Here is a 12500-nt window from a genome sequence, read left to right as displayed (position 1 = left end):
ACAAACAAGTGTGTTCATGACTGTACATAAAAAGGAGAATAATATAACAAGAAAATATCAGTTTGCATCATCAAGACGCATAACGAGCTGTTTTTAACATCTAAATATCAATGGAAGTGAATGAAACCGGAAGTCTTGAGCTAAACAAATTTCATTGGCAGCACTTGCACATACATGAAGAATAATGTCAATAGATTACAAACGCCTAGAAGTAAAATGTAGCAAAACAAATGGGTAGTTTTAAGTGCCATTGTCAAATACTGCAGTAACTGTATTTTGCTGTATTGTTTTATATTGTGATTTTTGTATAGTTTTGTGTGTTTAAAGTACATTAGGAACTGTGTATATATATATATTGATTTTATTCTATTTATGTTTGTATTTTTATTAATAATGAAGCAATTTTAAATATACTTAATGTACTGTATAGCCCTGGATTTAAATGGTCATAACTTAGAGCCAGTTATGTACAGTTGAATTCAGAATTATTAACCCTCCTAAATTATTAGCCCCCCCTTTTATTTTTTTTTCTCCCATATTCTGTTTAACAGAGATTAGATTTTTTTTCCCCATTTTTCCCCCATTTTTTTTTTGTAAACATACTAGTTTTAGTTGTTAATTTCTAATATCTGATATCTTTTATCTTTGTCATGATGACAGCACATAATATTTAGCTAGGTATTTTTTAAGATGCTAATATTCAGCTTAAAGTGACATCTAAAGGCTTAACTAGGTTAATTATTAAAGGTTAATAGATAGGGATGTAACGGTATCAGAATTTCACGGTACGGTAATACCTCGGTATGAATGTCACGGTACGGTATTTATTGAATCATTTACAGGAAAAAACAAAACTTATGAAAATACTCCAAAAAAGTGCCAAAAGTGTCAATGACATACAAATTAGTCATCTATCTGTAAGCTTTGAAACAGGAACTTCAATTTTAATAACAAAAAAATATTAAACCATGTAAAAAAATTAAGTTTCAATTTAGTAGTGTTGAAAACTCCTCACATTCAACATTTAATCACTCACTCACTTAGATAGAGATGGGTTTAAAGGAAAATTATCATATAAATATAATCTGGTAAAAGCTGGTATCTCTGGGCATTTACAATGTCCCCTGTAACAGAAAAAAACCCTCTCATTTGGGACTGAGGTTTCTGGGACAAGAGAGATATGACTTGGCCCAGGTTGTTAGCAATGGGGAACGTTGTGCATTGTCTTTCCCCCACTTGAGAGGACAAACCATGAGTGAGATAGAGATCTCATGTCTGCATCAATCTGAACAGTGTGCTGTGTTTCTGCAGTCCCCATGACTGATTAGTCGTATTCCCCAACTTGCAGGCACGTGCACACACAGTGCTCAACCTGTGCAGTGCACATGCCCTTTTTAGTCTTGGATAGAAAGTTCCCTTCCAAAATGATCAAAAGTGCACCCGCGACGCGACATACCCTCCGTCCCCGCTTTACAGTACGCGCGCGACAACACAGCTAATAAGAACTCGCGCGACAACACCGCTATTCAGTACGCGCGCGGCGACAACACCCACTTTAGGGTTTTCCAGCTCTTTTTGATCCCCGCTTCTAGCAGCACATTCCATTTCCGCATTACTGGATCTGTAGCAACAACAGACCGCAAGGGATTATGGCCAAGCCTGGGCTGATGGGAAATGTAGTTTCCGGTACCTCCCGTTCGCTTCATTCGCCTGAGCAAATTTTCTCAGAAGACCTATAGTTTTACCGAGTCATGCGACTACGGTAATATCGAAAAAAATTAATATTGCGGTATGACGGTATTTACAATACCGTTACATCCCTATTAATAGATAATGTTCCTACCAGAAAGACCAGGGAGAACATTTTTGGTATTGAATTACGTTTATTTGATGAGTATTGTTTGACAAAAAGTATGATTTATTTGGCGGAGGCCCTGTCCAAGGCTTGAATTAAAAGTTTGTAGATCTAGCTATGGCTGCCTAGGACGAAGGCAGAGATGGAGCCTTCCCCCCTGGACAGGGCCAACCTGGTGGTGGTAGGGAGGATGGCAGGTGAACATCCGCATCTGTCTTACAACCACAAAAATGAAATAATTGGACAGCTTGTATATTTCTTGTGCTATTGATTGGAACAGATTGTGATAAATGACGTGACATTAGGGGCTCTATTTTTTACTGATTTAAGTCCACAGCACACAGCGCTAAAGCATTAGGAGCGTGTCCGAATCCACTTTTGCTATTTTAAGGATGGAAAAATAGGCTCTGCGCCCTGGCGCATGGTCTAACAGGGCTGTGTTTATTCACTTAATGAGTTATAGGTGTGTTTTGAGCATAACGGTCATTAAACCAGTCAGAGTCTCATCTCTCATTTCTCTTTCAGAGTCAGTTGGGTCGTGATATGGCGCATTTTACATGGCAGACTTTTTAAGAGTAAAAACTGAACGCTTTACTAGCGAGAAAACAGACCATCTGCAGCACAAGGATAAAGAACGAGCCTCCTCCATTCAGCCTCTTTACTTTACTTTTACTCTTTACTCCTTTACTTTCGTGGATAAGGAAACAGTGTTTTACGCACTTCACTGAAGACATCTATTAGCCTACATATTTAATTTTATCTGTTAAGCTCAAAAATTTGTTTCAAAACTATTTCTAAATTCAGTTTTAATTTCCAGCAAACAAATAAATGAAAAACAATAATAAAGTGTGTTAAAAAAAACTGTTATATCCAAACACGCATCCTATTCTTATGCCCCATATGGTAATGCAGATGTCTCCAAAACCTGAGAGGCAGTGGTTTATTTACGTAGAAAATAATAATTTTTGTAACATTTTAATCCTTTAATTTGTGTTCATATGCAAAGATATTTGTGTATTGCCGTACATCCTGTGTGTATTAAGCAATGTTTAAGCGTTTGGACCTGCATAGGCGCATAACTAACGCACTATGCGCTGGACTTTAGACCTGCTTTTAGCTGGTCAATGGCGCAGTGTATTTCAGTTCTTCAAAATAGCACCACACCAACAATGCGTCCTAAAACACTTCTTTTTAGACCAGCACACGAGTCCACAAAGTAGAGCAAATTGAATTGCTATTTAAACAACGTGGTGCAAAACGTGAAAATTAGAGTTGCGCTGGTCTGAAAATAGCAACAAATTGCGCCAAACATAGATAGAACTGGTAGAACTAGCGCTAAAAGCTACAGTACATTGACTTTAAAACTTTTTTTTTAATTGAAAACTGTATATTTTTTTATTGAAAACTCTTATTCTAGCCAAAATAAGACTTTATCAAGAAGAAAAAATATCATACGTAAGAAAATACTGTGAATATTTTCTTCCTCTGTTAAACATCATTTGGAAAATATTTTAAAAAGAAAATAAAAAACTAATAATTTTGACTTTAACTGTACATGAACTTCCGATTAGACATTATTGATTGTTCTGTTTCTACATCTGTATCTGGCAATATTATTATAATTATTACTGATTTTGCTTCGTACAGTCAGTGTTTTAATAAAGATATAAGAACCCTAGTGCTCAACAGGGCCACCGACGGCAGTTTCTCCAGAATGTATCACGAGTCCGCTTATATGCTCTGAAACCTTTAGACAGCAAAATCTTCTTAAATGTTATGACCATTTGAGTCCTGTGTAAAATAAATATCATAGTTTTTTTAATCAAGAAAAGATGATTGTGTTTGGGAAACATTGTTATCAATTTGAAATGAATATGACGTAAGTTTTCTTTTTATTTCTGTTGCATTGCAGTATGTGTCATTAGATTGCAAACTAGACTCTTGAAACTATACTTTAGCTTTAAGGAAACATTTGTGCTATTATATATTTTGAATGAATCGTTGCTGTCCTGCTGCATACCGTATGGATATACTGTAGGTATGTTAAGATAATCTGTGTTTACAGATCAAATGTAGTTCATCTGTATGTTTCAGATATCGCTTGGCTTATTATGATGGGGTCCTGTTATGCTTTTTACGCTTGCTTGATTTCATAATGTTTCTGTTTGAGCTTGAAAAAGATTTGCAAAGTAACAAGTTCTCAATAACTCCAAGGTGCCGTTTACACTAGTGCATTTTTGTTTTAAAAATGAACAGGTTTTATTACGGTTACACCTGGCATCCACTCTTAATGTGAATTAAAGGTGCTGTAAGCTTTTTGACTCCTTTAAAGCATAAATATGATAAGCATAAAATCATAATATGTTTGATTAAAAACCATGCAAACGTCAGTAATTCTGATATAAAATGTGCATTCCATGTCAGAATCTGTCTTTGTTTGGGTTTGTGTAACTCCGCCCACTGGCTGTTCACCCAATTCTATTTTGGGTATTTAATTTTAGTAAATTCAACCTCTGTAGCAGCTTCCAACATATGACATTGGATTTATGAGGTTTTTTTATTTTTTATTTTAACAAATAATTAGCAAATAAATATTTGAAACGCAAACATTAACTGATCAGCTTAAAGTTTAGGGCTCGATTGGCAACCTGCATGTGTGTCAAGTTGTCGACAGAGTGTGAAAAAAATTCTCCAATATTTTAAAGTTAGACTGCAGTATTTAGTTCAAACACTAGGTGTTAATCATACTGTACCTTTAAGACCCCATTTTAGTTTGGAAACGCTTGTTTCAGTATAAATGAACTGACACAAGCTTAAAAAAATGGAGGAACTGCTATCCATCGTCTCTCTCTGACTGGTCTTCTGGAGACCATGTCATCCCACACACCAAACTTTCTCTGGCATAGCTCTGGCCCACACAATCAGGTTATGCTTGGCCCACTTGCCGTAGTGAATTACGGTACATGAATGGACTAAAACTGTCTTCCAGACCAAGGCCAAACATGGACCATATCTGGGTCAAGTCTCAGCCACGTTAATAACTCATAACTGGGCTTGAACTGGGTCAGATAGGTTGGTGTGTCAGGATTGCAATGAAATTGAAAAGCCTATGAAGAATTGTGCTTTAAGCACACAATGGGCGTGTTTTTTCTAAGCGACCTGATTAGTGGATTTTTCTTCTTTACTCAAAAATATTTTTAATGTGTTTTAAATGTCGGTCAAGACAGGCCAAACTTGCATGGCCCACATATAAACTTTTAACATCTGGGCCAAATCTAGTTGAGCCAATCATCTAGCTGAACCAATCAGCTTCTCTCAGAAAACTATATCAATAGTTTAAATTGACAATCAGTGTTGGGGGTAACGCGAGTTACGTAATAATACTACTGTTCTAATTAATAAGTAACCCATTACTTAAAAAAGTAATAATATTTGAGTTATTTTAGTTTAATTAATTTGTTTAAAAATAATAATAAATTGCTGACTTAAAATCCGCAGTCATGTTGAATCATGCACATAACGAGAGAACACAGGAACAGACAGAAACCAAGATGGCAGAGCTTACATTTCTGCGATGGACGTATTCTCGTTATTTTGAACGCATGAAAGCTAAGGAAGGTGACGCAGTGGCGCAGTAGGTAGCGCTGCCGCCTCACAGCAAGAAGGTCGCTGGTTCGAGCCTCGGCTGGGTCAGTTGGAAATTTTGTGTGGAATTTGCATGTTCTCCCTGCGTTTGTGTGGGTTTCCTCCGGGTGCTCTGGTTTCCCACACAGTCCAAAGACATGCGGTACAGATGAACTGGGTAGGCTAAAACTGTCTGTAGTGTATGAGTGTGTGTGTGTGTGAATGTTTCCCAGAGGGTTGCAACAGGAAGGGCATCCGCTGCGTCAAAATGTGCTGGATAAGTTGGCGGTTCATTCCGCTGTGGCGACCCTGGATTAATAAAGGGACTAAGCCGACAAGAAAATGAATGAATGAATGAATGAATGAAAGTTAATGAAAATGGGATTGTATTAACGGACAGAGGTAAAATGTACAAAAATAGCAAATGCATTGCTTTAAACCTTTATTAATCTGTATATTTGGCATCAAAAGTAACGTGGCACATTACTTTCCATAAAAAGTAACTAATTAAAGCCACAAGTAACTTTTTTGGGGGAGTAACTCAGTATTTTGATGCATTCAAAAGTAACTTTCCCCAAAGATTGCTGACAATACAACACGCAGATGTTTTATTTGTTGTTGCTGGAGTAGCTGAGGGACATGATATAAAAGCTCCGCCCTCTTCTGGGAAAGGGGGCGGAAAGTAGCTGCTGATTTGCATTTAAAGAGACCACCCAAAAAGGGACATGTGTAGAATGCTATAAGAAATAATCTGTATTTTGAGCTTTATCTTAACAGGCACATTCTGATGTCTCGTGAAACTGACATTAGTTTGGAAAAAGGGCATAATAGGACCCCATTAACATTTCAGTGAGCATGTTTTATTAGGTTTATGATACAAACTGTACATTTTTGTAAATAAGCTCTCAGGGTTGTTGCTGCAATAGATGTTTAGTTAATAATTTCCCAAAGTGTGACCAGTTATTGCTTTCATATGACCATCTTAAAGAACTGTCTACAACACCTGCGTGTCTCGATGTCACTTTATACAAGCTGTGCTTAAAATGGATGAACTTTGACCTTTGGTTTAACTTTGTTTTACCGTTTTCATGCTGAAAACTCTGTGTTAGCCAGCCAGCAGATGTGAAGTCTGAACTAGGTCATTCTTTTCTGATGAGGAAAATGTCAGGAGACTCAGAGTTAGGATGCACTGAACATTTATTTAAAGTTTTGGTGATTGGAGACCATAAAGTTGGGAAGAGCAGCTTTGTTAAACGCTATGTGAGGAATCAGTTTTACGAGGAGTTGAAAACCAGTATAGGTGTGGATTTTTCTATGAAGGTTATCGATTGGGACGCTCACACACGAGTGAGATTGCAGCTTTGGGATATAGCTGGTAAGTCTTTTAATCATAATTTGTAGAATTTTGTTGGTTACATTTGTTGTAGATCATCAACTCAGACTTTAATTTAATATGTTGAGTAAATGGTACTGTATAAAGGCAAGAATGACAACAAATGTCTGTTAATTATTAACTATTTATTGACCTTAATATCCAGGGCCCGGTTTTTCAAAAGTAATCCACTAGGATTTTGGATAAGGGATTGGATCAAATCTTGAAAATGGGTTTTTCAAAAGAAAAAACGGATTACGTAATCGGATTAGATCACGTAATCCAATCTTGGTTTTGATCCGGATCAAACCTTTAGTTTGGGTTTTTCAGACCTCTTTTGTAGGATCTGGATCACTTTGATCCAAAAAACCTGGATTAAACTGATCCCATCAGAAGGGTGGATTTAGCGTGGATTTCATGTCCAAAATGTAATGAAAACTTAAAAAATGTATTAAATAATACTATTTTTGGATCATGCAGTATCTTACGAGATATACTATTTATTCATAAGGTTTTAATTTTATTTGTTCATCTGTCAGGCTATAGTAAGTATAGGCTTTAACGTATTCAGCCTTTCAGTATAGGCCTACAGCAAAGTAGAAAGAGTTTGGCCTCATAAAATAATCCCCCAAACAGCTGTGAAAATTTACCAAAAACAATCCATTTTATTCTGTCACTAATTGATATATATATTCATCACAATGGAAAATATTTTTCTTTTTAGAATATTTATTAGTAATGCATGCAATGATTACAGAATAACAAAAAAAATTGCAAAGAATGGCAATCGCTGATATTTGAAATCACTTTCAACAATTGCAAAAAGAGACTGAAAGAGCAGAAGCACAGCTTCATCTGGCAGAGAAACAACTGACTCTAACCAAACTGCAGCAAACCAAGGCCAATGACTTGAGATTCGCCTCCTAAAGGCTACGCTCAGACAAGCTGCTCTCTCCACATCAGATGAGGAAGTCGGAAATTATTGTGGAGTTTTTGACATTAAGTCTTTTTTTTTGATTTACATCTATATTTGAAACTTGTTATAAATATCCTCAATGTACAGTGTTGTAGGTCTCAGATGAGTGGACTGCTGAAAGAGGATGGGGTGGGGTTTTTCTTGTTTTTATTATTATTTTAATAATTATTAAATTCTTTTTAGTTTTCATTTCAAATAAAAATAAAGTTATATTGACCCCACGCTGGCTATTCTACTCGCTCTTTACATATCTATAGTTCTACATTGTGATGTCCTATCCTGTTTGAGCACTGGTTATCCAGATTTAGTGATCCTGAAAAGATCCTATTCGGATCAGAGTGATCCAATCCGATGTTGCTTTGAAAAACTGGCTCAAAAAGTAAGCTGGATTACGTGATCACGGATCGCAAAAACAGGATTACTAAATCTGGATCAATTTTATCCGGATTAAACCTTTTGAAAAACAGGGCCCAGGCAATAAAATATCCCATGCCATATTAAGCTGAAATACATCATGTTTTTCTTCCTTTGTCAAACCGGAAGACTCCGTCTGCATCTTAAAGCATAATGTGGTGTTTTCTGATTAACGGTGTTTGTTTATTTAGGTCAAGAGCGTGTGCGAGGACTGAATCGTGTGTACTTCAGGGTATCCAGTGGTGCTTTTGTAGTATACGACCTGACAAACGGCTCATCGCTGGATGGGGCTCTGAACTGGAAACGTGAACTCGATTGTCAAGTAATGTTGAAAAATGGCCATCCGATCCCTGCTGTTCTGCTGGCTAATAAATGTGATGAGACTAAAGTGAGCCGGAGGAACGCATCCCTTCTGGAGAAGCTCTGCCAGGAGAAGGGGTTTACTGGGTGCTTTCAGACTTCAGCAAAGGTGACTGGATTATTATTATTATTAGGCTAAATATGGGGAAAGAAGCAAAGGGGGTGGGGGGGGGGGTAATCAGGCAGGATATATAATGTTGACATACTAAAGATCAACTTTGGAATCTTCGATTGGGTTTTGAACGTTCAAAGCCATATCATTTGTCTCTACACTGTAAAAAGCCATCAGTTGACCTTACCTAAAAAAGTGAGTAAACACTTTTGTTTTAAAAGTATTAAAGGTGCAGTAGGTGATTGTTTTCAGAAACATTTTTGTTGTGCTGCTTGAACGTCTCTTCATGTTCCAATAGTAATGTTTAAAGTAAATTTTGTATTTGACAGATATTATGCTAACCGTTTAGCATTTAGGCACATCACCTACTGAACCTTTAAGTAAATGAAACATGTGCACCATTTGAATTATTAATATGTGAATCATTTACATCATTAAAGTAAAATCAACTTATTGTTTTATAAACAATGAGTTAATTCACTTTTTTTTTAAGTTAAGTCAACTAATCGCTTTAAAAACTGAAAACAAAAGTAAAACAATATGTCCGGACCAGTCCTCTCTCGGCCTCCTCTGCCATCAATCCTCCTCTTATAGCCCAGAGCTCCTTCCTTCGGAATCGAGGCCGGTGCGCACCCCTGGTGTATCCACTTACGCCGCTGCCTCATTCCGTTCCTACGGCTCTCGGCCCCGCCCCCTCGCCACAATCACTTTAAAAGTAATGGGTTTACTCACTTTTTAATGTAAAGTCAACTAACCGCTTTAAAAACAATGACTTTACTAATCTTTTAAGTAAAATAATTGCCTTTAAAGTCAACTAATCACTTTAAAAGCAACGAATTAACTTGATTTTTAAAAAAAGTCAACTTATTGCTTTAAAAACAATTACTTTATTAATCTTTTAAGTAAAATAATTGCTTGTAAAGTCAACTAATCGCTTTAAAAGCAACGAGTTGACTCGAATGTTAAAGTGAAGTCGGTAGCCGCATTTCCACTATCAGGCCAGTGCGAGCCAGGGCTTATATCGGGCCAGGCCGGGCCAATCGCCCGGGAGGTTGAGCAGTGAGGCCGAAATCATGTCGCGTTTCCACTGTGGGGCTAGTAGCTCGCAGCGTGTCATGCAAACCCCACCCCCAGAACATCCCCCGAATCGAACGTCACTCAAACCGCCCACTTCAGCGAGAATCATGCAGATAAAGCACACCATCACATCATCACGAAACTATTAAAATTAGGACAACCAAAACAAACAAATGACACTTACTGTACAGCAGTACAACGCATGTCTATACGCACATGCCTGTGTGTTTTCATTCATCATATTCATTTACTCGCCGACCGACTATTGGCATCGAAATCCAGTGGTCTTGCCACTAACGGAGGAACCCATCCATCCAGAGGAACATCCATAATATAACACCACATATATAAAATTCTCCGTTAATAACTCGATATAAAATGTATTTTATAACATCCTCTAGACAGACGCTGTCCAACATTCATCCCAAATGCTCCGCAGAGAACTGAAACATGATTTTTTCCCCTATAGGCTTTATGACACTTAATAGGTGATTCCCTTTATTTAAAGATGTTGCTTATTATATCTTAAGTAAAGGAAAGTGTTCAGTGTTTCAGCACATAGCAGCACGTAATAAAATATAGCCTATATTTCGTTGCGCTCAGCAGCTATGCACTAATAAAGCTCTTTATGTATTTAAAATTTCCTTTTTTAATTTTACCACGTTATATAAAACATACACACTTGTTTGAGGACACAGAACACATTTTTAACTTGCAGTTTACTCCGTCAAAAAAGTGCTGCGCAGCTGGAAGACAGAAAAAAGGTCGCCTAGTTTCTGCGTTCACTCACTGCGAAAATGCTCTGTTTGCATGATTTGATTAATTTCATCACATCCAAATACTTTATAAATAATATTTAAAACATTTTCCGGTGTTTATTTATTTATTTTATTTTTTTTAGAAAATATCTAAAATCTTTTTTTCAAAGAGGCTTTTGAAAAATGAAAGTTTATTATAAATTTTAAACAGTCTGATATAGTACATAATTGTTACAGCTATAGCTTTTGTTAGTTTTATATTGTTTCATTTATTTAATGTGATTTTATTATATCTGATATTTGTAATTCTTTAAATTATTTCAATAAAGGGATATTTTATCTAGATATGACACTATTGTTTTGAGCCTAAAAAAGTGGACATGAAATTTGTAAAGTTTAATGTCTTACTGTTGTATTCATATAGTGTATTATCACCAAAATAAATTAAAACAATAAAAAGAAAAGAAAAAAGCCGCTCGCGGCATCAACAGAGCTATGAATGGAGCGCTCTTTTCCTCGGTCTCACACACGCACAGGTAGGCTATCTAAACGCACAAAAACACTTATTAAACTTGACAAAACCTCTTGAAAACCTTTACTGTCTGCTGTGTCTTTAATATGGTGTAAAGATTATTATGCGTTATTGAAACATCAAAGAGATGCAGCAAAGAAAAGTCACTTATTAAAACTATCATTTTATGCAACAGCCTTACATTTAAAAGAGAAACATAAGGGCGGTCATATGCAAAAAAGACCCCAGCCTTTAATTTGTTCCAGATGTTTTCTTTCTCTTATTTATTTGTTTATGTGTTTGGCGCATGTACTCGTGTGCGATAGGAAAACTGTGCCCGCCTCTCCTTTCACTCCGCCCCGAAGCCCCGGCTGGCCCTCTTTGGCCCAAGGTATTCGGCGGGCCGAAAAAGGCCGGCCGCTGGCCCCAAGAAAGCCCCGCTTTGGCCCGATTAGGCCCCGGAAGTGACAGTGGAAACGCCACTGGCCTTGGCTCGCCCTGGCTCGCTCGCTTCAGGCGCGATAGTGGAAACGCGGCTAATGGGTTTACTCACTTTTATAAAGTAAAGTCAACTAATCGCTACTCGCTAGGCCTACACGGAATCTGCGTGCGCAGAATTCCACAGATTTTCCGCAGAATTCCACAGAATTCTGCAGATTTTTAGCCCATCATTAATTCTGTTTGTTTACTTGAGTAAATTTGTGTAAATCTAAATTTATTCAGTTTTTTTAGTTAATTACAGTAATATTATTGACTAATATGAAAATGTTTATCTGATTTATGCACAATGCAGTTTGTACAGTAATATTTTCTGTCTTTTAGTAGAGATATTAAATGAGAGACTTGCTTTGTTTACCAAATAAAGTGAATCTAATTGGATTTGTAATTTAAACATTAAATAAAAGTTAAAAATGTATCACTTTTTATTTCACATATTAAGGATTTAGTTATGATACTCCCAAAAGAATTCTGCAAAAATCCGCAAGATTTCTAAAATTTTTAAAATTCTCCGCAGAAATAGCAAAAAAAAAACGTCTGCAGATTCCATCTGGCCCTGCTGATCGCTTTAAAAGCAATGGGTTTACTCACTTTTATAAAGTAAAGTCAACTAATCGCTTTAAAAGCAACAGGTTTACCCACTTTTTTAAAGTAAAGTCTACTAATCACTTTAAAAGCAATGAGTTAACTCGAATTTTAAAGTAAAGTCAACTAATCACTTTAAAAGCAATGAGTTAACTCCAATTTTAAAGTAAAGTCAACTACTCGCTTTAAAAGCAACCATTTAGCATGCCTTTTAAAGTAAAGTCAACTAATCACTTTAGAAGCATCAGGTTTACTCACCTCTTAAGGTAGTCAACTAATAACTTTAAAACCAATGGGTTTACTCACTTTTTAAAAAGTAGAATCAAATACAAAAATAATGTTGACATTTTTTTATGAT

General features: G+C 36.4%; 1 protein-coding gene across 1 annotated transcript in view; it reads left to right on the top strand.

The window, feature by feature from the left end:
* The first annotated feature begins 5857 nt into the window (after positions 1 to 5857).
* The window catches only part of rab32b (RAB32b, member RAS oncogene family), a 7067-nt gene continuing 424 nt past the window's right edge, over positions 5858 to 12500 (top strand). The window contains exons 1-2 of the mRNA XM_087290108.1: positions 5858 to 6854; positions 8433 to 8710. Coding sequence (XP_087146234.1) covers positions 6632 to 6854; positions 8433 to 8710 — 501 coding nt within the window. The 5' untranslated portion in view covers positions 5858 to 6631. The remainder of the gene's footprint in view (positions 6855 to 8432; positions 8711 to 12500) is intronic.

Source organism: Danio rerio, chromosome 17 (genome assembly GCF_052040795.2).
Source record: "Danio rerio strain M-AB ecotype USA chromosome 17, GRCz13ab, whole genome shotgun sequence".
NCBI classification, from domain to species: Eukaryota; Metazoa; Chordata; class Actinopteri; order Cypriniformes; family Danionidae; genus Danio; species Danio rerio.
This window is presented reverse-complemented; position numbering and strand designations above follow the sequence as displayed.